Source organism: Monodon monoceros, unplaced genomic scaffold (assembly GCF_005190385.1).
Source record: "Monodon monoceros isolate NGI ecotype Baffin Bay Population unplaced genomic scaffold, NGI_Narwhal_1 Super_Scaffold_8, whole genome shotgun sequence".
NCBI classification, from domain to species: Eukaryota; Metazoa; Chordata; class Mammalia; order Artiodactyla; family Monodontidae; genus Monodon; species Monodon monoceros.
Genome location: NW_021703785.1, coordinates 55196956 through 55224938, shown reverse-complemented (window position 1 = coordinate 55224938; position 27983 = coordinate 55196956). Strand labels below are relative to the sequence as shown.

The 27983-nt window shown below is 36.6% G+C and overlaps 2 protein-coding genes across 10 annotated transcripts in view; one reads left to right on the top strand and one right to left on the bottom strand.

Moving 5' to 3' along the window:
- Positions 1-145: 145 nt before the first annotated feature.
- On the top strand, positions 146-21735 carry ESD (esterase D). Of its 5 annotated transcripts, none has more exons than XM_029210028.1 (10): positions 146-219; positions 4581-4646; positions 5741-5815; positions 6413-6501; positions 8779-8877; positions 10312-10436; positions 11494-11613; positions 12275-12373; positions 14325-14492; positions 21506-21735. In XM_029210028.1, the coding sequence occupies exons 3-10, from the start codon at positions 5748-5750 to the stop codon at positions 21584-21586; spliced, it is 849 nt and encodes a 282-aa protein (XP_029065861.1). In that variant the 5' UTR covers positions 146-219; positions 4581-4646; positions 5741-5747; the 3' UTR covers positions 21587-21735. The 5 variants fall into 5 exon arrangements, with proteins under 5 accessions (XP_029065861.1, XP_029065863.1, XP_029065862.1 ...); XM_029210029.1 differs by lacking the exon at positions 146-219 and adding an exon at positions 357-1214; XM_029210030.1 differs by lacking the exon at positions 4581-4646 and having other exon boundaries at positions 161-219.
- Positions 16135-27983, bottom strand: part of LRCH1 (leucine rich repeats and calponin homology domain containing 1) — a 205901-nt gene continuing 194052 nt past the window's right edge. For 4 of the 5 annotated variants that reach the window (XR_003791707.1, XR_003791705.1, XR_003791706.1 and 1 more), the window contains 2 exons: positions 25429-27220; positions 16135-19448 (listed from right to left, as the gene is read on the bottom strand). The gene's annotated coding sequence lies outside the window, so the exon portion shown is untranslated. The remainder of the gene's footprint in view (positions 19449-25428; positions 27221-27983) is intronic. The other variant, XR_003791704.1, reaches the window with a different exon arrangement.

The following is a 27983-nucleotide window of genomic DNA, read 5'->3' as shown; positions in this document are numbered from 1 at the left end:
GGGGAAGTGCGAGGCGAGGGAGGGGGCGGGGACAGTGGGGGGCGGGGCCGATGAAGGGCGGGGCTGGGGAGAAGGGACTCGGGAGTTAGGATCCCGGAGTGGGCGGGCCTAGAGGGGGCGGACCCTAGAGGGGCGGGGCCGAGGCGGTGGCCCTGGCGGCCATGATGAGGCCCCGCCTTTCCCTAACGACTGCTGCTCCTCTTCCCTACGCGGCCCGAGGTAAGACTAGGTCTGGACAGAGGCCCGGATGTCCTCGGCCCGTCTGGGTCTCGTGCTGCCCCGGTGACACGGCGGGGCCCGGTCGGGGCGCACGCTGAGGCCTGCGGCGAGTCGCGTGGGTGCGATCGCGAAGAACGCGGACCCGGGCCCAGAGCGCGACGAGCCGTGGCAGGAGGCCGAGGGAGGGGCGCTGAGCCGAGGACTTTGTCCCGAGGCTCGGCCTCTTCCCGGATCCCTTTTCCTCATTGAGCTTCCAAGAATGTGTAACTCGGGGCGCTCGGGCGTGCGGTCTCTGAGGGCATCTGCCGGTTTATCAAATACCCCACTACGTTTGTGTAGCTGTTCCTGCATCAGGTGGATGGGTACCTCGCTCATGGAGGAAACAGACCCCAAAGCGTTCGCAGCCTCCACGGGCGCCTGGGTCAGGGGCCCGGGCACCTGGGGATCCCGCTTCTCCGCACACGCTTGCAAGCACTTTGGAAGGCTGATCGTATTTGTAAATGCGGTGTCAGTTGTGTAGGGGTCTGGCGGTCGTCTGTGAGTGGGTCGTCAGGGCGATGGCATTTGCGCGGACCTTGGAGGGCATTAGAGGTTGCAAGAATAATAATAGCTAACATTTGTGTGCGTATCATGGCCAGCAGTGTTCGAAGCACGTGAATTAACTCAGTCCCGGGAACAACCCTATCAAACTGATCCTATTAATATCCTTACTTTACAGATGGGGAAATGAGGCATAGAAAGATGACATAGTTTGCCCGAAGTCACGACCACTACCAAAGAACTACCGTGTATAGTACGTGGTGAAGCCAGAATTTGAACCTGGAGGGTCTGGCTCCACAACCTGCTCTAAAACCATTGTACCTTGGCACCCAGTAGAAACATCCAGGCTATGCTAGAATTATACATAATTGAGTTTGACTAAATTAAGATAACAGAAAACAAGGCCAGAAAAATACTGTGGGACCATTGAAGACAATTTTGAGAGCTAAGTTAAGGTGCTTGGAGTTCATGGATGCTATGTTTTTCCCCAGGGTGGATTAAAAATTCATGTATGGGCAAGCCATGTGAATTATGAAGGAAAAGCGATTATGCATGGTACAGTTAATAATGTGACCAAAGTATATATGGAGTTCTGCTCATCCTTTTTGTCAGTTCATAGTTTCAATTTTCTGAAGTTTTAATGGCATCAAGCTTTTAAAAAATTGCATAATTATTGACACTATCTTCCATTTCAATGACTTATTGGTTTTCAACTACTGCCCTGACAGCAGAGTGGGATTAGTTCTGGACACCTGTAGCAGCATCCTGGAAGTGGGCAAGCATTTTTCATCTGCTAGTTAATGTGGGCAAGCTAACCATGTTTTAAAATTGACAATGTGCTTAACACTACTGAACTATACACTTAAAAATGGTTAAGACAGTAAAGTTTATGTTATGTGTTTTTTAATCACAATTTTTAAAATAAAATTAAAAATAAATTTAAATGACTAGTAATTCCAAGTAGACCATGTTAGGCCTGAAGATGTGTCGTGTATAGGGATCCATTGAGCAGTAAGTTAAATGGATTAAAGCCCTAGACCTCCAATGCAGGATTGATTTTAGTGAGACACACAAGAAGGAAACAAAGTAGGAAGGAAAATTTAATTTCTTGTGTATAATTAGGATGGTGGCAGTGGGAATTCAGAGACGGGGTAACTTTAAGACATTTCAAATGTAGGTTGGGCAAGACAGGCATAGATGAAAAGAGAAGCAAAAAAAGGAATAGAAACACTTGGTTTGAAGGTAGGAGACAGAAGCTTGACTTTAGATGCGTTGAGTTTTACTAGCCTGTGGCACATCCTGTGAGAAGGGTCCAGCAAGAAATTTAAATTCTGGCACTAGTGCCTGAGAACGACTGAATCAAGAGAGGCAGATTTATATTGTTTCAAGGCAAAAATAGAGCGGAAACTTAGGGAATGGAATCCTGTTTTTTCACGGAGGAGAGAATTTGAACAAGGAAGTGATGGTCAGCAGTTCCATAATCGGGTGATGTTGGGAAGACCTGTGTAGGTCATTGAGAGCCAGTGGGGTGGGACACATTGCAGATGGAGAAATGGATCAAAGTCCACGAGAGAATGAGAACAAAAACCCAGGTAGAGATAGATAGAAAACTTTTGAGGCTTATGGAAAGAAGGAAAGAATGGGTGAAATACAAAGAACACATTGCTGGAGATAAATAACACTTAACTTCAATAAGTAAAGGGAAGAAAAGTAAGATTTGACAGTTTAGCCTTTTGGGGGAATGGATGCTTTGTGAATAAAGATGACTTTGATACTTTTTACCTCATTGGCTTTCCATGTACCATGCATTGAGAGAAACTTTGTTCTCTGAAGAATATTGATGTACATTTCATTGACTTTCTAGGAAGACTGGCACTGTGAAATTTTTTTTGCCTTTGTTTTTGGTCTTTCTTGGGGGAGGGTGTTTTGTATTATTCTGTTCTACTCTGTAACTTCGTTTCTCCCCCAAAATCTGTTCTAGAACCAAAATGAAACGTGTCAGACAAATGACACATTTGGTGTCATTTGGTGCACACTACTACGTACACTTCTATTTATTTGTTTGTTTATTTCTGTGTATCAGTAACTTCACCATCATTCATAAGCCCAGTCAGTTTTCTCACCAGTTCATCCTTTCTAGCCAGTCAGCCCAGTAGTCCTTACGCCGTCATCTCTTCCCTTCTTTATCGTCCCCGCGTTACACGTTTGACCTCCAACCCTTAGCTGATGAATCTAGGCTGCTTTTTACCTTTCTCTGCTTTTCTCGTCTCCACTCCTGTTTTCTTCACTCTCAGCAGTTGACTGTATCTCGTACTTTCAAATTACAATCTAAAACGTTTTCTATTTATTTAAAAGAAGAAAAAACTTTCTTCATAGGACTTTTATTCCAGGAGAAGTTTTTAACCAAACACAAGGCCTTGTGGCAAAATAGGTGTTAAGGTACTTGGATTACGGGCCGAGGCAAAGCGATGGTGCTGTCCCATCAGCTGCCCTTTTGACACTGCCATACCCAGAGTAGGTAGTCATCTACCTCACAAGAGGAAGGTGTCTCTGTTGAGAATGTGTAGTGTACTATACATGTCTGTATAACCTTTGTTGTGAAAAGTATGTCCCATTTCTACACCATTTGATCTTTTTTTCGGGATCATCTACCCTTTGGTGCAGATAAAAAAGCAAGTAGCAATTGGACAGGTACATTAAAGTTTTATTTTTATGTATTACTTTGGAAGTTGAATGAAAAATCTAGTAACTTGGTTTAAAATATGCTATTTTTCACATAGAAAAATTTTAGCGAAAAATGTAATCACCTAGTATATCATTTCATATATCATAGTATATCATATCTAGTTCTTAGCTTATGTTTTATTTTTCATTGAGCCTAACTTTCTTAATTGACAATTGAAGATAGTTCCTAGAATGGGTAGTTAGGGGGAAAAAACTTTAAAAGCTTTGATTTTGTTTTTATTAATTCATTCTACCAATTTAAAAAACAGTATTTTAACTTTGTTTTCTCTGGCCCAATGTAAAGTGTTTGATTTTGAATTTTAATTAAGAACATTCAAAGAGCAGAAGAAATAGACTACTTACGGATTACCAAAATAGATGAATAACAAAGTATGAAAACAATAGAGGTAAAGAATAAGCTAATTTTAAAAACTTTCACATAATTGGTAGTTAGAAGTTAAAAATTTATTCATTAATTCAACAGATAATTATTAGGTACCTCTCACGTACTAGATATATGCTCAGTGTACCATGTTTTGGGAAAGCAGACATAGTCCCTGCTAGATCTAAAAAAATAGGATTTCCTTTAAGAATAATTCATGTAAATTTTTTTCCTTGGTCTCATGTGTATATATTTTAAAAGTATACATCTATCTTTGTTAATTCATTATTTAAGATAGTGTCATAAACAAGAATAGCTGAAGCTAATATTCAATAATTAATAACAGTTTGTGGGCAGTTTGTTTAAAAATTGGTCTTTTGAAGGTTAAAAGCATAAACCTGTGAATAGAAGGTAATTCTACCTCTGTATATAATTGTAATACCCTAATGCTATAAAATTAGTCAGTCTTTTCTGAAAAAAAATTTTTTTTGTGAGTATTTAAAAACCCTCTCAGGAGGCAGGAAAGTATAGCAGGAGAGTAGGGGCTCTGATGTCAGACTTTCTGGTTCACATCCCACGTTTCCAATGCAAAGCCCAGTATTTGGATTTATTGAGGAGATTACTTAAACGTAGGATTGAAACTAATCTTATTTAGAATTTTGCAAAGATGTTTCCAAAATAAGCTTCCTAAGATTATTGCTATGTATCTTTTTAGAGTAACCTTAACACCACAACTGATCAGTGTACAGCAGAACTTTTCACTGAGAAGACCACCAGAGAGGTAATACCTGTGCCTGGTATCTGAGGATTTTTTATTTAGTTTGTACGATTTAGTGACTTGTAATAAGGAGGGGAAGGGAATCCTTCCTCGAGAGATACAAATCAGAATCAGTCTGGTTTCTCTTTGCTCAACAGGTATGTACCATAAAGATGGTGTTCCAGTTTCTTTGGTATTTATTATTAAAAATTAATAATGTGTGGTATTTTAACATTTAAGTTTAAAACTATTTATGAAAACTTTAAAGATGTGTTGGAGAGAAAAGAAGTACTAAACTTCAAACTTTTCCCATGACAAGCTGTACTTTTAATTCACTCAGGACAGGGTTTCGTTTTACTTGCTGGTTTGTTTTAAAAGGAGAAATGTTGATCTGAAAATTGTATATCACTTTCTCTGAAACACTCTCCTAGGATGAGTAATTTGATCTCGTTCAACATGTAGGAAAGTGCCTGTGACACTGTGTTCGGTAAATGTTACCTGTTATTATTTTCAAAATCATTATTGTTATACCATTTTCCTCCCATTTTAATATCAACCATAATGTCATACCATTGCCTCCTTTGTTACAGTTAACTGGTAAACTATTAATTTTAATTTTTAATTAAAATTTTTAATCTTCTAAGCTAAAGTTAATAACTTATTTATATTCTGCCTCTTTCTGAAAAGAATTTGGAAAAAAGTAAAAAGGAAAGGGACTTCCCTGGCAGTCCAGTGGTTAAGACTCTGCACATCCATTGCCGGGGGCATGGGTTTGATCCCTCATCGGGGAGCTAAGATCCCACATGCCACGCACACAGCCAAAAAAATAAATAAAAAGAATTTGGGGCAGTCCACAGTCATACAGACAAAAAAGCTTGTTAATAAATTAGTAATGACATTCCAAAGTACTAAAGTTTCCTAAAGTGAGTACCAAGTGTAAGTATCAAAATTAGTCAGTTTCATAATATTATTTATGAGAGGAAATTAGCATGTGAAAAAAATTCAGGGTGGCAGACAGTTGCATGTTTAGATAACTTATCCCGAAAACAGTTAGTTTTGTTTCAAATTTTTTAGGAACTGATTCTCTAGAAATTAATGAGATTAATCTTCACTAATAGGAGAAGAATGGCGTTGAAACAGATTTCCAGCAACAAGTGCTTTGGGGGATTGCAGAAAGTTTTTGAACATGACAGGTAACTACTAAGAAGATACAATTTTAGATATCTCTGATTCTGCTTCCGTCTATTTGATTCTTTAAATAAGCCCATGAAAGATCTCTGTTGCCTGAATTACTGTTTACCTGTAGAAAATACCTGTGATTTTTATCAGCTTTATCTTATCTAGTTTTGATACCGGTGATGGTAATAAACTCTTAGTGATAAAAAGCAAATTAAGGACGTGATGCATTTCAGTGCCCATGAACAAACATGTAGTTTAAGAGCTTTAGAATTCATTTTTTATAAAAGCTGATTTATTATTTCATATATCTCTTTAGAAACAGTTTTTCTTTTAATAATTTTAGTGCTGCATTGAGGGTGTTACATTTATTCTTTTAATTCAGCCTGCTCAGAATGACTGTGTACCATGCACAGCATAGGCTCAGTTCGGTTAATATCAATAGATCAGTATGCTAAATTGGCCTCATTCTTTCTTTAAGGGCTATGGTATATTCCTTAAATGTTGGTGGAATCACTTATTTTGGACATTAAATCACTTATTTTATGTTTCTGTCTTGACTGATGACAATCAGGGCAACTGATTTTTTTTGTATGTATGACTTAAAATTACAGTGTTGAACTGAAATGCAAAATGAAATTTGCTATCTATTTACCACCAAAGGCAGAAACTGGAAAATGCCCTGCACTATATTGGCTGTCTGGTAAGTGTTCTGCCTTTGAGTTTTATAAAGGAGTTTTTCTTTTTAACTAGCTAATCTTATTCTTTAATCTTTACTTATTGGTGTGCCTTCTGAACCATTTATAAAAGACTTTAGGAGCCTGTCATAGTCTACTCTTACTTTATCCCAAGAATAATTTCAGACCTACTGAATTACATTTATTATACTTCTTTTTCAATTAGACCAAGTAATTCAGCAGAGAATATAAAGTTCTAGACTCAGTGACAAGAGCTTAGAAAAGTTATTTACTTTGTACCTACTCAAGTGTTTCTTAGAGACTTTACCACTCAAATAGAACAGTATTAGGTAAAACCAGGACACCTGTGATATGCTAATTAGAAACCACAGCCAAGAAACTTCTTGCAGTGTTCTTGGAAATATTTTAATTGGACTCACCTTCTCTGGCTACAATCTGGAACATCACAAAAGAATACTAATGCTTCTTAATCAGAGGTGAATGTTAAAGATTCTTGAATGGATTGTGAGAGAGTAATTTTGAACCTCTATGCTAACTTTTCTTTCACAAGACATTGGCACTTCATCTTTAGAAGCAGACATTATAAGAGGCTCATAGAAACCAAATTATGTCATAGCGTTCTATTTTTGTTTCTTTAAAATTGCTTCTTATAACTTTGATTTAAATCCTCCCTTATGTATGTTTCCTCAAAGATATGCCCCAAATGCCAGTCTTTAAAAATGAGAATAGTATTTCATTTTAAAAGGTAAAAATTAAGTGCCTACCTAGTTTTTTTTTTAACATCTTTATTGGAGTATAATTGCTTTACAATGGTGTGTTAGTTTCTGCTGTATCACAAGGTGAATCAGCTATATGTATACATATATCCCCATATCCCCTCCCTCTTGCATCTCCTTCCCACCCTCCCTATCCCACCCCTCTAGGTGGTCACAAAGGACTGAGCTGATCTCCCTGTGCTATGTGGCTGCTTCCCACTAGCTATCTGTTTTACATTTGGTAGTGTATATATGTCCATGCCACTCTCTCACTTCGTCCCAGTTTACCCTTCCCCCTCCCCGTGTCCTCAGGTCCACTCTCTATGTCTGCGTCTTTATTCCTGTCCTGCCCCTAGGTTCTTCAGAACCATCCTTTTTTTTTTTTAGATTCCATATATATGTGTTAGCATACGGTATTTGTTTTTCTCTTTCTGACTTACTTCACTGACTTTAGGTCCATCCACCTCACTACAAATAACTCAATTTTGTTTCTTTTTATGGCTGAGTAATATTCCATCGTGTATATGTGCCACATCTTCTTTATCCATTCATCTGTCAATGGACACTTAGGTTGCTTCCATGTCCTGGCTATTGTAAATAGTGCTGCAGTGAACATTGTGGTACATGACTCTTTATGAATTATGGTTTTCTCTGGGTATATGCCCAGTAGTGGGATTGCTGGGTTGTATGGTAGTTCTATTTTTAGTTTTCTGAGGAACCTCCATACTGTGCCATAGTGGCTGTATCAATTTACATTCCCAACAACAGTGCAAGAGGGTTCCCTTTTCTCCACACCTCTCCAGCATTTATTGTTTGTAGACTTTCTGATGTGCCTATCTAGTTTTAACTCAACAACTAATTTCTTTGATTGGAAAAAGCAAACCAATTTTGCTAGAAGAGCAGGGTATTGCCAAAAGCAACAACACATTACATGTTTGTTTTAGAAACATGGTATTCTGTAGCTAAAGATGCTCTTAGAAATCATGTAACCTGTAGAATAGGAAACTATTCTATAGTACCAGGGAAATTATATATTACCCAGGGTCACATAAAAGAGTGAACAAGTTTTCTGATTCATGGTCCAAAGCTGTATTCTTTTCTCCTGTTCTTTTTACCTTTTGTTTCTGGTGAGAGCTACTGCAGTCATATCTCTTGTTAAAAGAATAACACACCATTAGGGTTGTAATAACATTTGTTTAATGCGCCATATTGCCATTCTACAGTTTGAATAATTCTAAATTCCCAAACACACCTGGTCCAAAGGATTTCAGTAATTGAAATTTTAGTGAGTGACTTTCAAAGGACAGCTATGGGAGCATTTAACCTAAGACAGTTCTTGGATTAATACTGTTACGTATTTTATGAGAAGGGAAACTTTAGTGTCTTTTTCAGCATTATTTCTTAAAACAAACAAAGAAAAAACTTTCTAATAAGTGAGCTTGTTTTCTGTGTTATAAGAAGATTAAAGCTTATAAACCGTTCACAGTTCACAGCATATCATGAGATAACAATATTTTTGATCTTTAGGTTTAACTTGCACAGAACAAAATTTTATATCAAAATCTGGTTATCATCAAGCTGCCTCGGAACATGGCCTTGTCGTCATTGCTCCAGATACCAGCCCTCGTAAGTGTTCTTGTTCCAGAGGTCCTTTGTAAAAATATAAATCCTTAAGACTTAAGTTATAATAATGCACAATTCATTTCATATTTTTGCTATTTACCAATCTTTCAAGCAACATCATGACTCTAAAGTACCATGCTGTATATTTTCCTCACTGAATTTTACTCATAACGTCACTCTTATGAGAGAGGACAGTTTTGCTATTCCCATTTTACAGATTAAGACACTAAGGCACTTTAAAACAGAGACTGAGCAACTCAATTAATAATGTATCATATAAAATAACCTACAATGCATAGGAAATAATTTTTTTTATTCCTTGGGTAAACTGCCTTGTCATGTGGTAATTATCTTTTCTCATTTCTGTTAGTCATCAAATAGTCATACAGTTAAACAAGTATTAGTTTTAATATAAATGATTATAATGTTTACATTAGAGAAATGAGAATATCAAATATTTGAGAATTCAATCCATCAGATAATTGAAACTTGTTTTGGGACCCTAGAAGAGTCAGGAAATGGAATTTAAATGGTAGCTAAAACTATCTGGAAGTTGAATGGCTGGCCTTGGAAGTAATGCATTTCCTTTCACAATCCATATTATGTAAAAGTAAGATGTCACAGGAAATGTAATAAAATGTTTAATTCAGAAGAGCATCAAAAATATAAAATGCCTTGGAATAAACTTTTAAAGTATGGAGATTTATTTTTTAAAAAAACATAAAATTTCCTAATTGTTGTAAGTGGAAGAATGTCATGTTCCTGGATGGGTAGACTGACTATTATGAAGAGGTCATTTCCATCAAATTACGTATCACTATAATTTTATTCAGAATCCCAGTGGTTGGCTTTTTAACTGTATGCAAGGATATAAAATAAAATGTAATTAGTTAAAATAGAATATAAGAAAATCCCATTGGGGGATGGGTAAATAGGGGAAACGTGATTCAATGATTCCCAAGTACATAAGGAGACATCTTCAGTTCAAAATAGTGAATTGAGCACAAGCATTTGTTCCCCTTCCCTTCTAAGATCACAGTGGTACAGAGAAGTAAAGAAGTGTTGGTAATGAGGAGGGGCATCAGAGAAGGAATCAACGTATTTCTGAAAGATAAAAAGAGAGTATAAGCCCTTTGACAGGTAAAACAGAGTGAGGAAAGATACGTTCAGAATACATAGGAGGGAGCTCCATCAGTGAAGAAAGCCAGTGAATACCCCGGCCTAGAGGGCCATTCCCTCTCTTGCCTCATTGGCTAGAACTAGTCACATGACCGCACTCAAGGGGGCAAGGAAGTATGTACCCCAAAACGCAGAGAGCCCACAATACTTGGTGAACAGCTCTAATGCAAGTGAAATTTCAGGTTCATTTTAAAGTGTGTTATTAAACATGGGCCATTACTACAGAGTAGATGAAACCACAAGATTTTTCCTTAATAGGTGGCTGCAATATTAAAGGAGAAGATGAGACCTGGGACTTCGGCTCTGGGGCTGGATTTTATGTGGATGCTACTGAAGATCCTTGGAAAACTAACTACAGAATGTACTCGTATGTAACGGAGGAGGTAATTTAATTTACAGTGTAATTATTAGTTGATGACTGCCAAAAGTTTGATTTGGGACACAAAGTCCTTCCAGTGCCGAGAATTTTAAACTAGGGTATGGTATTGTTGAATCTATTGGGTACATATTTATTAATTATCTTGGTAAAAATTCCAAAGTTTACAAGTACTATAGTACTATTTTCTGCAATTTAAATGAACACTACGTAAAATTTTAAAGAGTTTAATAATTATATTGACACCTGTATACACCACCCAGGTTATACAAAGAAAATAGTGTATGAAAAAACTGTATTTTCTGGCAGCTGGTTCATCCAGACATATTTCATAGTGATTAAAATCAAAAAGGATAAGTGGTAAAGCACTGCTTCTATTAATAATATGTGTGTGCAGTTTATGCATTTTTCTATGATTTTAATTGTTAATGTGCACATCATAGAAACTCAGAAACGATAATATAAAATTTTAATCACCCATAATTCTGTCACCCCAAACAACTATATTTTCGTATATTCCAGACATTTTTGTATGACTAGTTTTCATATAATAGTAAAACATTTTTATCTTCTTCTTTTTTTAATTATATAAAGTAAATATTTTCTAATATTCTGATCTATTTGTAACATAATTTTAATAATTGTATAATATTCTGTCATATGCTGTGATTTACTTTTTTGTAATGGAGGCTATTTATATATTTACATATTTTTTTTACCATAATACGTATTACTGCATTGATTATCTTTGTTTATAATTTTTTACCCATAAGGACTTTTCCCTTAGAAAGAGATTCCAGGAAGTGAAATTACTAGATCAAAAGTTTACATTTTAAAGTTTCTTTCTGCATTATCTTCTTAAAGTCGCTTTCCAAGGAAGATGTAACATATATTCTCCAGTGATATATTAATGATCATTGTCTGTCTGACTTTTTTTTTAATCTTTACTAGTGTGAACCATTTTAAGACTGTGAATTTGAAAGTATTGATTATTTTAGATGACTTTGAAAAAGCCTAAACTTATTTCTGTCATATCTCTTGTCCCACTATTAAATTCTCTCTAGCTTCCACAACTCATAAATACCAATTTTCCAGTGGATCCCCAAAGGATGTCTATTTTTGGCCACTCCATGGGGGGCCATGGAGCTCTGATTTGTGCTTTGAAGAACCCTGGAAAATACAAAGTAAGATTACCTAAGCTTCTAGTGACAGATATTTCTCTTGAATAGTATAATATTAGGAACTTTCAAAGACTGAAATTAAGATACTGTTGTTTTAGTATTGGGACTAAACTTTTCTAGTCTTGGGAATTTCAAGGGGTTTGTGGGGAAAGAGCATTAAATTTGACCATACAATACAATGCTACAGAATCAGAAGTATAGGAATTTTATCCCAGTGGTTTCTCATTGGTCTATTAGAGGTATTATAAAGCAGCTTTCATTGCTTCTATTCAAACTATAGTTTTCTAGGCTTTTTTTCCCTAAAAGTTATTATTGATTAATGTTATTGTGACAGTATGTTATCATTTACTTTTACCGGGAATATTCTTGTAAAGTTGACTTTGATTTTCCACTGTTTTAAGTGGAAAAAATGAGTAGAAACGCTGAACATAAACTTTCATTTGTGCCTTATTTGATGAAAATGTAGCTCTTTTATTAGAACACACAAAGGATGTGGTATCTTGGAGAGGCATATAATCTAAGCCCATAATATAGCAAAAGGAAAACTGGTCACAGGGATTTTCATGGCAAGTCAGAGTTTTTAAGCAAGTTGTAAATACCTGTTCATATTCAATTTAGCAAAATAAAACTTGTTTTTAATTTTTTTGTTTGTTTGTTTCTGAAGTCTGTGTCAGCATTTGCTCCAATTTGCAACCCAGTGCTCTGTCCTTGGGGCAAAAAAGCCTTTAGTGGATATTTGGGAACAGATCAAAGTAAATGGGAGGTAGGTACTGGATGGCGGTCTTCACACTCATTCTTAAGTTTTCAAATTTGTTAAAAAGCTACACACTACAGACGTTATATTCTTAACTTACTCAAGTTAAGGATTCAGATCAAAAAATAATTAAAGTGTATACATATAACAATAACAACAACAGAGAGCAGTATTTCAATTGCATTGAATTATGGGAGATATTCTGCGGCTACATTTTTTTTCTGCTAATGATTACTTTATATGTTTATTTTCTAAATTAACATCACAAAAAATACCCCATATTACTAAATTTAGACTTACCTCATATTAACTGTGTGCTTAATTGTATGATAAGAACTACAAGGCCTGGCTTTTTATTTTGTGTATCTGTTTCAAAGTCTAGCATCTCTCAGATTTGGATTTTAAATTCTAGACTTAAAAGCTTTTAAAAATAGATATTGTGTATGTAATATACATTTATGAGAATATTTCCAACAGTAAGATTGCTTTTTCACGCATAGGAGCAGATGCTTCTAAATGAAAATAAAAATGGCCCTTTTTTCCTGAGACTGATTTGCTCTTGTGCAGAAATGGGCTATTTGAAAACTCCACCAAGAGTTTGAATATTTTGCAGGCGAACTCATCATCATGTGCATGTTAGCAAGTAGAAAATCGTCGAGTGGGAAAAAAACCTTTTTTGTCTTATTGCTGTTTATTCAAAGTCATTTACACATGGACCCCTATTTTATTTAAGATTGGTCATTGAAATTCTGACAAATTGGAAGGTTAATCTTTTAGTCATTAGAGTTTTGTTTTGCTTAGTCTTAGATTTTTATTATATTGGAAGAATGCTGAAAATTATTACTATTAGTTACTTTGGGGACAGTGCATTGACAGTGCTTGTGCCTCAGTGTTTTGAGTCCTCACCATGTGCAGAGTTTGTGTGGGGTTTTGAGATCTTATGTCAAGAAGGTGATGACCCTTTCCCGTCCACAGGGGCCTTATGGTCTAATAGAAGTTTTGAGTAAAAGACCAACTGATTGGGAGAAGTAGGGGAGAGGTACCCTATAAAGGAATCTGTATCATTTTTCTCCAAATGGCAGTAGATTTTACTATTTTAATTATGCAGTGTTTAGGCTATCATTTAATTTACTCTTGGAATAAGGAGGCCATGCAGAATTATGAAATTGTGGAACTTAGAACTAGTTGGACTTTATAGGTGTCCTTCCACCCTCTCCTTTTAAGATTAAAAAAAGCAAGTCTTAAAAAGCATGCTACTTTAGAAGGGGAAATCTTTTGGTTTTTGTGTGTCTTGATCAATGCATAAAAGTTGTCATTAGTGAATATACATGAATAATCAATATTTAAAGATGGATGGTAAAATAGAAAATTGTAACTAGTGGCAGCTCCTCACATAATAAATTTGAGTTGTTGATATGATTCAGATTGTTCAAATCAAGTCTTCCTGAAAGTTCCTGGAGATAGACATTTGGTGCCATTCAGCAGATAGCAAAAGAGAGATTTATGTCTGGAATTAGTCAAAAAGAAGGGACAAAAAATAGACTATTTATTTGAAATAGAGAATATTTGGAAATAGAAAAAGATAATGGAGTTAGAAGAAATAGTTTGTAAAAGGATTTACAAAGAAAACAAATTGGTTTTCTTGGAGTTGAGAGGTGATTAAACCTTAAAGGTTTGGAAGAAAAAAGGCTATATACTATGAAGAATACTTGAGATATAGAATTCTTGCCGTTGGTCTAGGACTGGTTGAAAGTAGGGAAGAAGCTGTAATTGACGATAGAATTCTGAAGGCCTGTAAATAAAAACCAGACAAGCCAACTTAAAAGCATATTTTCAGTTTAATCAGCCTTAGAGCTGAAATGACTTTAAATTCCTATTCAGTTCTAGTATAGGGTATTCTGCAGAATATCTTTCTGGGCACTTTCAAATTTATTTTTCATTATTTCTCCCCTTTTTATAGGCTTATGATGCTACCCATCTTGTGAAGGCCTGCCCAGGTACTCAGCTGGATATACTGATTGATCAAGGAAAAGATGACCAGTTCCTTTCAGATGGACAGCTACTACCTGATAACTTCATAGCTGCCTGTACGGAAAAGAAAATCCCTGTTGTTTTCAGATTACAAGAGGCAAGTACTAGGAAACCTTAGCTTGTTCTAAATTAACTATAAAAATAACAAGATTCCATAGTACCTTCTTAATTTTATTTTAGAATTTGAAAAGCTACCTCTAGTAAGGTATTTTTTAATTATAATAAGACATTTAAAATGAAAGCCTTCCTATTAAGTTAATGATATCTAAGACCAAATTCCATAGAAACAGGAAAGCTTTTGACAGTGAAAAGTATTTACAATTTTCTGTCCCACTGTAAAATCAGTAAATAACACGAAGTTAACGCTTGAATAGTACTTAATTGTCAACATTATCGGGTATATCTTTCTTGACACATGCGACTATTGTTGCAGTAAAATAAAAGGACAAGCTTCCACCTTCATTACTCTTCACTTTATGTACACATCTTAGCCTCAGAAGCTGTGTATTATTTGTCTCTCTCTCTCTCTCTCACACTCACACACACACACACACACACACACACACACACACACACGCACTTTATATTGTTTGAGTTAGGTGCTAATCTATTTGTTGTGCTACTTGCTAGTTGTTTAAGAATAATTACTGAATTTCAGTTGGTTCGCAAATTTTCCTTGACGAAAATACTTTTGACTATTCACTACTCACTTAACTCTATGCTAATACAGCTATAATTAAAGAAATTCTTTTATTTTTTTTAATTATGTATTCATAAGCTTCAGAACATAATAAAAACAAAATTTTTACTTCAGGATGAAAAGTGAACACTGAAAATTATACATGGTTGTGATTTTTTTAAACATTTTTATTCATGTTTAAGGGTAATATGTCAGGCACATTGATCTAAAACATATAATGATAAGTGTTCAAATAAATCTAGATCAGTGTGTAATGTGGTATATTTCAGTTTACAAAAATGTTTTCACAGCATTAGCTCATTTTAGCCTTATATGACCAGATGAGAGACCATTCCTAGCCTATCCACCTGTTTGGGTTTTTTGGGGGTTTTTTCAACTTTTTTTGTTGTGGTGGTAAAATACCACAATACCACATAAAATTTACCACCTTAACTATTTTTAAGTGAACACTTCAGTGGTATTAAATACATTCATAATGTCATACAGCTATCACCACCATTCATCTCCACGATTCTTTTCATCTTGTAAAATTGAAACTGTTCCCATTAAATACCAACTCCCCATTTCTCCCTGCCCCCAGCCCTTGGCAACCACCATGTTACTTTCTGTCTCTCTTACTACTCTGAGGATCTCATATAAGTGGAATCATACAGTGTTTGTCTTTTTGTGACTAGCTTATTTCACGTAGCACAGTCCTCTTAAGGTTCATCCGTGTCTCATGTGCCAGAATTTCCTTCCTTTTTAAGGCTCTTCATTGTGTGCATATACCAAATTTTGCTTATCCGTTCGTCTGTCAGTGGACCACTTAAGTTGCTTCCAAGTCTTAGCTATTATGAATAATGCTGCTATAAACATGGGTGTACAAATATCTCTCAGGATTCTGCTTTTAGTTCTTTCGGTTATATACCCAGAAGTGGGATTGCTGGGTCATATGGTAGTTCTAGTCTTAGTTATTTGAGGGACCTCCCTACTGTTCTCCAGAGCGGCTGCACCACTTTGCAGTCCCACCAGCAGTGCACAAGGGTTGCAGTTTCTGCACCTCCTCCCCAACACGTCTTTTCTCTTCTTTTTTTTTTTCCTGGATAGTAGCCATCCCGGTGGCTGTGAGGTGGTAATGTGGTTTTGATTTAAATTTCCCTAATGATTACTGATGCTGAGCATCTTTCCGTGCTTATTGGCCATTTGTATATCTTTTGAGAAATGTCTATTCCAGTCCTTTGCCCATTTTTTCATTGGGTTGCTTTTTGTATTGAATGCTATTTGTATTGAGTTTTATGAGTTCTTTGTGTATTGTGGATGCTAATCCCTTATCAGATCAATGATTTGCAGATATTTTTCTCCCATTCTGTGGGTTACCTTTTTACCCTGTTGATGTTGTATTTTGATGCACAAAATATTTTAATGTTCACGAAGTCCAATTTGACTATGTTTTATTTTGTTGTGTGTCCCTTTGGTGTCGTATCCAAGAAACCACTGCCAAGTCCATTGTCATGAAGCTTTTGTTCTGTGTTTTCTTCTAAGAGTTTTATAGTTAGTTTTATAGCTTTAGGACCTACATTTAGTCTTTAATCCAATTTGAGTTAATTTTTGAATATGGTGTTAGGTAAGGATTCAACTTCATTTTTTTGCATGTGGATTCCAGCATCATTTGTTGAAAAAACTATCCTTTCGCCATTGAATGGCTTAACACTCTTGTCAAAAATCATTTGACCATATATTCCAGGGTTTATTTATGGGCTCTCTATTCTATTCCATTGGTCTATATGTCTGTCTTTATACCAGTTACCACACTTTTTGATTACTGTAGCTTTGTAGAAAATTTTGAAATCTGGAAGCATGAGTTCTCAGGTTTTTTTCTTCTTTTTCCCAGATTGTTTTGACTATTTGGGCTCCCTTGAGATTCCACTTGAATTTTAGGATGGTTTTTCCTGTTGCTGCAAAAATTGCCTTTGGAATTTTGATAGGGATTGCACTGAATCTATACATTGCTTTGGGTAGTCTTGACACCTTAACAGACCATGAACCTGGGATGTGTTTCCATTTATTGTGTCTTCTTTAATTTCTTTCAGCAGTGATTTATTCACTGTACAAGTAGCTCATCTTCTTGGTTAATTCCTAAGTATTGTATTCTTTCTGATGCTGTTGTAAATGGAGTTGTTTTCATAATTTTCTTTTCAGATTGTTTATTTTTAGAATATAGAAATGCAACTGATTTTTGTGTTTGACTTTTTATCCTGCTACTTTTGCTGAATTATTAGCTCTAGCAGTTCAGGGTTTTCTACATACAAGATCATATTATTTATGGACAGAGATAATTTTACCTCTTCCTTTCCAATTTGGATGCCTTTATTTCTTTTTCTTGCAAATTGCTCTGGCTAGAACTGCCAGTACTATGTTGAATAGAAGTGATAAAAGTGGGCATCCTGTCTTATTCCTGATCTTAGAGGAAGAGCTTTCAGTATTTTACCATTAAGTATGACATTTGCTATGGGTTTTCATGCATGACTCCTGGCCATCTGTTTTACAGATGAGGAGACAAGCTCAGAAAAGTAACCTACTTATCTAAGGTCACACAGCTAGTTTATGGTGGAACCAGGCCTGGAAGCAAGGTCGTCTGATTGCAAATACTATCCTCCTTTCATCTGTCTAACCATTCCAAAGCAAGGCAAAGCAGTACTCCTGAAGAGCCAAGGGATGGAATTAGAGCTAACATAGGGGAAGCTGTGCATAAGCTGCTACTTGTCTAACTCATGCAGCAGATCTTAGCAATCTCCCTGATGTCCTTTTAATCTCCTTGATATTTTTAACATGTAAACAATACATATATATCATGTGGGAAAATATGTCCAAAACCAATACATTATGTATACCTTGTTTGTGGGTATCCATCATATAGAAATAGATTTTTTTAGATTAATTTGAACATTTATCATCAGAATTACATGTTTTAGATCAATAATCAACCTTGATAAATTTGATTATAAACATAATAGTATGTTTATATTAACTATTACTCTAAGTGATGTAACAAAGCATGTTTTTTCCAAATGACGTTAACTTCTTGGCTCTAGTGGTGTTGTTGCCTCTTCTGCTTCCCTTGTGTCTGTGCCAGGAAATTTCATTGTTACCACCAACAGCCAAGTTTCATCCTGCCAACAAAGACTGACAAATCTCTAGAGTTTGTTATAAAAACAACAGAGTTAGAACACTGATGAAATTCTTGGGGGCAGAAAATAAATCACCTTATTTCTAAAATGACTAAATCCCAAGCAACTGAAAAACGTAGTTGTCTGTACTGAATGAAGAGTCAGTACAAAGCATTCAATTCTTTAAAAAAAAAAAAAAAGCGAGAAAGTATTGAAATCATCAGTCACAGTTTTTAGCTCAGGCACAATTTTCTGTTCACTTTCCTTCCAGCATGGACAGGTTAAAACTGAACTACACAGTCCGAAGCAGACTATGTTTAGGTTTGTTGTAATTGAATGAGCGACTGAATGGACATACCTGGGCACTGGCTCCAGGGAAGCAACTTTTCAGATTTTCAAGCCAACTTCCACTGACTTCAGATTACCTCAGGTCTGAGGGCACTTGATTATAAGTACAGTTGATCTGTATTTCTTTATGAAGTGGGAGCTGTGAAGGATTAAATAAGCTGAAAATAATAGTGGGTAATATAAATAAGTGATCTAGGGAGGAAAAAAAAATTATTGCAATCATGTACATGGTTTACCCAACTTCATTCATTTTCCTCTTTTTAATGGTGTTAAATGCTCACAATCTACATTTCTATCAACTGTCCAAAAAAATTGAGGGGGAAGTGTAGTCTATAGGGATATTAATTTGGTTTTTATTATACTTCATAATTTTTTCTTTTTCTATTTTCACTTCAGTGAATCTAAATTGAAAATGCACAAGGTAGCAGAATTCTGATAGCCAATATATACAGATCAAGTCTTAGTCTGAAGAGGAAAGGCCTAGTATGTCTTATTATCAGTTATTGGAGTAATATAGTGAAGAAACATTTTCAGTTTCAGACCTAATGGAAACTTCCAGAAACCAACATTGAAGCAAGGCTATAGTACCTTCTCAAGTCTCAGGCCCTTTTTGAAGATTCAGAGGTTATTTTGGCCTCTGTGCCTGCCTGTTAGAGTAGAGTACGAACATGGCACAGAATTCTAGAAGTGCAGGGCTCTCTCACTCATATGTATCCCCATGCTTAGCACAATTACCTGGCACATAAACCCTCAGGAAGTGCTTATTGAATAAACAAATGAGCAGCTTTCAGCCATCTTCTTTGTACTCTGAAGAGACTTCATAACTCGGGAATTCATATCTGAGCTTTGCTAATTGGGTCTGGAAAATATGTAGGAAAATACTGCCTGTTAGAATAAATGTTCATCATAGCCACTGAAGCACTGCTTCTTTTTTTGAGAACTGAGCAAAGAATAAAAGAATGAGTTCGTTTATTTTTATACTCTAAGGGAGTTTTGCTACCAAGGATTTTTCCATTTCAAGTGTGAGGTAGAAGAGGAAATGAGGCCCTTTCAAGTGTCACTTAATGAACGTAGTTACACAAGCTGCTTAACATACAAACCAATTCAAAGAATTCGATGACGGGAGCTACCCCCATTTAATCATATTGACCAGCAAAGCTTGAAACTCATCAAGAATGACACAGTCAGCTCTAATTATATAAACGTCTTGTATCTACCAGAATGGCAGTAATTCAAATGTATTCTCTTGCCTTTATGTTGATATTTTAAAAAATCTTTCTTGGTTCCTCATGATAGGCATTTTCTATTTTCTCATGAAGGTAGACCTTCAGTTAAATATCGTTGTGGAAGGACATTTGCTTTGTATTTTAGGTGAAACACACTGCTATCTTGCAATACACCCCTGAGAGCTCAAAATTGTCACTTTGGTTTACTCTGGGACTTCTCTAATAAAATAATAATAATAATAAATAATAATAATAGTGGCTACCCACTATGTGCCTGAAACTGCAACACACTGAACATATCTGCGACTAAACATGAAAATACAGCATAGTCAGTCGCATTAGGATCTCTGTTAACAAGTGTTTCGAGGCATCTACACCTGTTTTCAGTCAGATCCATCTTATCATCGGTGAAAAATGGCGGGTACTTGGTACTATATTTCACAGGTTTTGTGGCCTGAAAATCATGGGCATATTTAGCCTCTTAACAACTCAAGAATTCCATGGTGGAAAATGCTTTTCTTTAACTTTCTTTATGTAAGAAACTGTCCTTCAGCTCTAAATTTAACTAATTTAACTGGGACTGGTCTGATCGTCGAGAGACATGAAACCAAATAGTTCCAAGGCTCAGCCTTAATTTTGACAACATTCATGTCAGATTCACTTCCACAGTTTGGGCACTGAAAATAGAAGACATTGCTTTTAAGTTACTTTGATGATTTTAAACTAGAACTCTTTATTAACTGCTGTTCCCAAGATACGCACTGCATACCCCTGCCAACTAAGAGGTAGAGAACATTTACTGATTCATCAAAACCTTAGGGACTTTACCTTGTTCCCTGAAACCCAGGTGATATTTTTATTAGGTTTTTTTTGTTTCTTAAGTGCTTAGAAAAATTCCGTTTTCCTCCCATCAGAGACCATTCGCTCGATCTTAGACTTTCATCTTTCTCAGATTATTCTATTTTGTATTTTAATTGTGTTTTGGCAAGGTAAGGGCTGTCCCCCAAATTATCTGGTTTTTAACTCTTTGACTCTTCCCACCCTATTTTTCTTTTCTTTTTCCTTTGAGAGCTACTTATTTTGTACTCAGAGGACACTCCGAGAAAGGATTGCCTCTCCATTTACCATTGATTACCTATCAAGGATTTTATTTGACCAGATAGAAATCTGTTTCAACTCAACTACTTGGCACACTTTCTCTCTGCTTCATGGTAGTTTTCAAAAGTTTACTGACTTTTTACCCAGTTTGATTTACTGCTGAGGGATGTCAGAGTGTAATGAGTTCTTCCTTTTTCCTCAGATAAAGGTACAGTATGCTTTTACCATGCAGGAGGTCGAATTCTTAACGTGATTTATGATGGCTGTGTTTAACTTCCCAGTGATAGGGCATTTGGGCGTTCTTCACGTTCTTTCTGTATTGTTTATGCGTGCTTATTTTGTATCTTAACATTCCCTTATTGAGGGTGGTGCATTGCTTTTGTGAGTTAGAACTTTTTTCAACTACTCTTTTTTCAGTGAAAATGTTGAAGTACAAGTGTAATAAGCTTTACTTTGATTATAAACCTTCCACATGTTGTGACAGTTTGATTATTTATAAGCAAATTAAGTGACATACAAGATATATTTAATGTACCTAATATCGATTTTTCTGAATAGTAGATAAATGTCTTATCTCTATTTCGTCTTCTAGGGTTATGATCATAGCTACTACTTCATTGCAACCTTTATTACCGATCACATCAGACATCATGCAAAATACCTGAATGCTTGAAAAGCTTCGGATAAGAGAATCTCTTCAGGATGATAAAATTGTAATAAACAGACTGGCAAGGAAAAAAGATTTTAAAACATTGGATTTTGTAGTGCCAAAAATGCTTCATTCTGTAGTTGAATCACCCTCTAAATAAATATATCAAACCTGCTTCTGATTTAAAAAGTTACCTTACCAGTGTTCACATGGGAAATATTTAATACTTCACAGTTTTCTCGAGGTAATTTGGAAATCGTTGTGTTGACCTCAGGGCACAGAATATGAATATAATCCCATTGAAATCATTAAATGCTAACTCTGGAACAGAGAGTTTAAAGGTAGTTTAGCCTAAACTCCTCACCTTTCCAGACTTTAAGCCTCTGAAGGCGTGGCCTGTCTTCTTCCTGTTCATTGTTACACACCTAGTGTCTAGCAACCACTTGGCGCGCTTCTAGTAGTCACTGAATTGAATAACTATTTGTTAGTTGTTGAATAAGCAAGTAGGGTCAGAAAGGTTAAATGAATTCCCCATCATTACACAGTTATTTGTGCGAGAACTAAGATTAGAAGTCATACTTCCGGAGCCCAATCAGTGATATTTCTTTTCTTACCTGTTGAGTCAAATAGATTTGTGGACATTGGTTTATGGACCTCTCTCAAGAGACAGGAATTAAATACCAGATTCAATCTGAAATTAGTTAGATAAGGAAACTTGTTTCATATGTTACTGTAGAAGATATTTTCCTTTAGTTACATGCAGAAATTTAGCTTGATGAGCTCGCCAAGAACTTGTAAATACCAAAGTGTGTTCCTTAAAAACTTAAATGGACACTCCCAATGACCAGGGATTGAACCTGGGACCTCAGCAGTGAAAACACCGTGTCCTAATCACTGGACCGCCAGGGAAGTCCCCTGGTTGTTTTAAAAGAAATAGATTTTTCTGTTAAAAGAGCACAAAAGTTAATACATTTTAAACATTCAATAAGAATGTGTATTACATGGTAATTGAGGAAGACATCAGGTTCTTAAAGTTATAAAATAAGTACTATGTAAATGTGAATTAGTACTAAAATTTTTTAATTCGTACTATTTAAATTATCAGTAGTCAAGGGACTTCCCTGATGGTCCAGTGGTTAAGACTCTGCGCTCCCAACACAGGGGAGCCAGGTTCCATCCCTGGTCAGGGAACTAGAGCCCACGTGCCACAACTAAAAGATCCTGGATGCGGCAACGAAGATCCCGCGTGCTGCAGCTAAGACCAAATAAATAAATAAATATTAAACAATAAAAATAAATATCAGTAGTCAAGATTGAGCCCTACAGTGCGCTACACACAAAATGGTTCTAAGTCTAAACAGACTTGTGTCCTCTAACAAGACAAATTTTTTAATTCACAAATTTTTTGCACCTTGTTGGTAATTCCTTTGTAAAGAAAAACAGTTGTGTGATCCTATGATCTTTGTATTAGTTGAGGATTTAACCAAAGAAACAGAACTAGTAGTAGATATGTACGTTAAGAGATTTTTTTACAGGGACTTGGCTTATGTGATTGGAAGGGCTGGCTAAGCAAGTCCAAAATCCAAAAGACAGGCCATCAGGAAGGGAAGTCCAAGAGCGGGATGAGACTTCGTGGGCTGGGCGGAAGCTGTTGTCCACAGGTGGAACTTCTCTCTCAGCCTCATTCAGTCTTGCTTTTAAGGCCTTCTAACAGTAAGGCCCACCAGATTATCCAGGATAATCTTCCTTATTTAAATTCAGTTGATTAGGGACTTTGATCATATCTGCAAAATCCCTTCATAGTAACACCTAGATTAGTGTTTAATTGAATAACCGGGAACTATTACCTTGCCAAGTTGGCGCACCATTATAAGAAAAGAGTTGCTTTGCCTTTTTGCAGGGTAAATGCAGAAACATTTAAATACTCAGTAAATAATTGCTAACATATAGCCAATGATAACTAATAAAGACAAAAGCCTTCAGTTACAATACAGAATTGACCATGGAGGAGATATAGGGAGCCAATAAATTTTAACTTGCTTTTATGTGCCACAAACACTGACCTGGGGAGGTATGAATTCTCATATATACCTGTAAGATGTTTCCCCCACCAGAAAAAATTCTCAAAGTCTCTCAATAAGGAACCATCTCAATGACTTTATAATAAACAACAAATAACCTACAAATGAACTCCTAATACTAGTTTTGTTTGCTTCCAAACGTCACCTGACAGAATCAGATATAAAAGGCGGCAAAGGAATTGACAGATTTCCTGGATCACTATAAATGTTGTAAAACCCTCGTTAAGATCCCCTTAAGAAACAACACGATACAGTAAAGCCACCATTACTAGTAGCGGCAAGCCATGTAGTGGGTAGAGGTGCTTACAATATAGGTATCTGAAAGAACTTGTATCTAGAATATATAAAGAGCTCCATAAATTCATTTTTTAAAAGATAAACCAACAGAAAAATGGGCAAAAGATTCAATTAGGTACTTAACAAAATAGGACATAAGTATGACTAATAAATACACGAAAACGTGCTTAACTTCATAAAGATCAGGGAAATGGAAACAAAAAAATGCCACTACAAACCTACGTGAATGGCTAAAGTTAAGACAACAGAAATCCCAAGTGTTGGCCTGGCTGTATGATGACCTGCTAATGGGAGTGTAACAGGCAGGGTTTGCTGAGATCGAACATATGGCCCTTCCTAATGATTCCACCCGAGGTTTACCCAACAGAAACGTGTATGTAAAACCTACATGAGAACGTTCAGAGCAACACTGCTCCTAATAGCCCGAATCTGGAAACAACCCAGATGCCCATCTACAAGAGAATGGGTAAAATCAGAGTATTCATCCAGTGGAATTGTCCACATTAACGAACACACTAAAACTAGATGCAGCGACACGGAGGACGTCTCACACAATCTTGAGTGGAAGAATCAAATATACAGTTTATATTTTATAAACTGTATAAATCATTTTGTACCTTTTCATATAAGGATCCAAGCCAGGCAAAACTCATCCATGACGTTTAGAAGTCAGGATGGGGTTACGGATAGCAGGGGGAGGGGCGGGCCCTAGGCAGAGGTGATTAGAGAGTCACGTGCAAGGTCCTTTAGGGGACTAGTGACACTCTCTTCATCTAGGTACTTGTCGCATGGGTGTGTTCACTTTGAAAATTCATCAAGCCATATACTTAAGATTTATACACTTTTTCATATGTGTTATACTTTAGAGAAGTTTACGTAAAAATCTATTAAGTAGTCACGATGTGGAGATCATAGATATACTACTGCATGAAGAAGAAAAAATTCCTGACAATATACCAGGATGCTTATTTGAGAGGATACAATTTCCAGTGGCCATATCATTTATAGATTCAAGTAATGTTGTATCTCGCTTAGAAACCACTTAGATGTGAAGGTGATGCATGATGGCTTGTGAGTTCTCTAATTTTGAAGATGCAAGAGTCTGGATAAAATTATTTCTTGAAAACTTAGAGTGGAAAAATTCCAAGCTGATGTTTTAAAAAATATTTTTAATATGTGTCATACCAAGCTGTGAAAAATAGACACGAATTTTGTATTGAAGTGTTCATAAACATATTTCAAATTAGCCAAACAACTTTTTTTGCATATTCTCATCAGAAAAATGCAGGCTTCCTCCTGTTCAAGGTTGTCTTGTATTTGGCCACGTTGGACATACATGTTGGATGATAGGCAAAGGGGGTTTACTTTTGATGGATAAGATCATTTTCACAAACAAGTTATTTATGTATATTTTGAGTTGTAAAACATGAATTTTAAACATTAATGTTTAATAAATGTTGAAAGCCAAGAAGATAAAACAGTGCTTACACCAATCTGTGTCAACATCTTTGTGCTTCTTACTTTCTTTACAGTCTTGAGAATTTAAGTTCTGATTCAAAAACACTCTTTAAAAAAAGAATTATTATAATGATACTTGCAGAAGAAGAAAACCTGATATGTGTCTTGCTTCCGTAGGTACCTTGGGCAGCTTATTTCATCCTTATCAGGCTGATTCCGCATCTGGAAATGGTGTGAACAAGAGCCCCTTCACCCTCTAACTCACAGGACCGTGGAGCATAGCAAGACAAGATGCCCGTATGAAATCACTCTCTTCCTACCCAGATGTTAGTGACCAGTGCTTTAGTGCCAGTGGACTCCAAAGCGAGGAGTGCTCTCTAAGGAGAGTGCACAAGACTGTCCACGGGAGTGTAACAGAGCTTCTGCCTGTGTTAATTTTTATATCATTCCCTCCTGCTAAGATGTGTATTTTTCGGCATGCTTTATAATATACATAACACTGTGGTATGTTAATACATACAATTATACGGAAATAGTTCATATGCTGGGGATACATGCGGCAAGTGTGAGACCCCCAAAGGTCCCTACCACAGCTTTGTGTGTAAAAGAAAAGAGTCTGTGAGGACCAACACAGAAAATCTGCTGTGCTATTAATATGTACTTTGCCTGTTCCCAGGCTGCTTGGCTGTAGAAATAAAATATTTTCCTCCAGGAAAACATAGCTCATAAACTTCTTCACATCTTTTAGTAGCCCTGGCCAATCCAGAGAAAATGTCCTTTTGGTCTTCAAAGATAATAAAAGGAATCTAGGACCTTGTAGTATTTGGCCTGAGTCCAGGACTCCAATCCAAGAGCAATGAATTTCCCATTTCCTTCTCGTCTCTTTGGCACCAGGTGTCAGTCTCCCGCCACTGGTGATGCTTAATGAGTGATAGTAGGGGTGAAGAAGAGAAGAATCCTAGCACTTCCTCTTTGGGATGATAGCAGTATGTATTCAACCAGTCAAATAACATTTTCATCTTATTGGGTTTGTTGGACAAATTCAAATATGAATGGAAAATGAGGCTTGGAGGTGAGAACTGAGTGAGACAGGAGACTTTTTTTTTTTTTAATTTATCAAGATGGTATTTCAGAAAACTTTCTGAAATCTAGCTAGGGGTGTGTGTGTGTGTGTGTGCGCGCGCGCGTGCGTGTTTAACCCCTGCATGCAGAGTTGTAATATTGAGCACAGGTTGTTCAGGTGATGGATTGAAGGTGTATTGCCTTTTTGGTCATTGCTGGATAAATAGGATTGTTATTCTCAAAAGACTAAAACTTAGTCCTTTTGGTTTTCTTCTAAAATCATTTCAGTAAAAACACTGCCACCCAGTGTTTTGATTAGGAGAAGTACAGCAGACCACACAGTAAAAAAAAGTGTTCCAGAATAAATAGCAAATAACTCTTTTTTTTTTGGTTATATATAAAGAAAACCTGACGGACTATAGAAATTTCCTGTCTTCAATGTAGAACAACGCAGCCCATGTCTTGGTCATAGAGCAGAGAAGCTGTACACAGCTGTAGGAACGATCATTTTGATTTTTAAATATAAATTCTAAAATAATCCTGCTAATAGTCCAGCCTTATTCAGTTGTTCTGATCTGGCTCATTGCACAAAGTCCAGGCTGAGAGATTATTGTAGGTGCTACCTCATAGGGCTGCTGTGAGACTTACAGTACAAACCTTGAACAGGGCCAGTCAGGTCATAACTACTCAATAATCATCAGCTATTGTATTTCGTTTTCTTCATCACTTGGATCTGTGACTGCTCTGATTATTAAGTTTCCTATAAGAGAACAGATAAATTATTGTGGGTCTTATGCCCTTTTCCCCACTGAAATTATTATTTGTCTAATATGAACTTGATAAAAGAGGTTTATTAGGAAACAAACATTCAACTACAGCAGAATGGATTCTTTTTTCAGGAGTGCCAAGGAGAAAGAAATCATGTGGAGGGGGAGGGGAAAGTTCACCGAAATGAAAAGCATTGGGCCTACAACATTGGGTCTTCAAGCCTGGGTAGCACTTTGCAAAGTCAAGAAGAGGTGAGAGGACATTCTAAGCAGCAAGCATAGCCCAGGAAACAAAGACATCAGAGACCCTGGCAGGGTTGGGGGGTAGGGGGAGACTGGCCGAGCTGCACCAGGCGATGTTAGCAAATTGTTAATAGGTTGGAAAGGTATCCATGGAACTGAAACCTGTTGAACAAGTAATAGCGAGGTACTGAAGGTGTTTACAGTAGGGAAGAGACATGCTAAGACTTGTGCTTTATTCACATTATTGTGGTCGAAGGGGAAGGTAGTAAAAATGAGGGAGACAGGGAGACCAGATGGACCTCATCTCGGGGAGAGCGGATGAGGGCTGGCACTAAGGTGGTAGGGATGAAGAGAGGGTGCTGGGGCTGAGAGATGTTTCTGGATCTACATGGTTTAGTGACCAACTGAAAGGGACACACCAGTGATGACCCTACAGTGTCTAGCCTGGGAGGCTGGGGAGGTGGTGAAAACATTGAATCAGGAAATACATGAGAAAAAGAAGAGGTTTGGGAA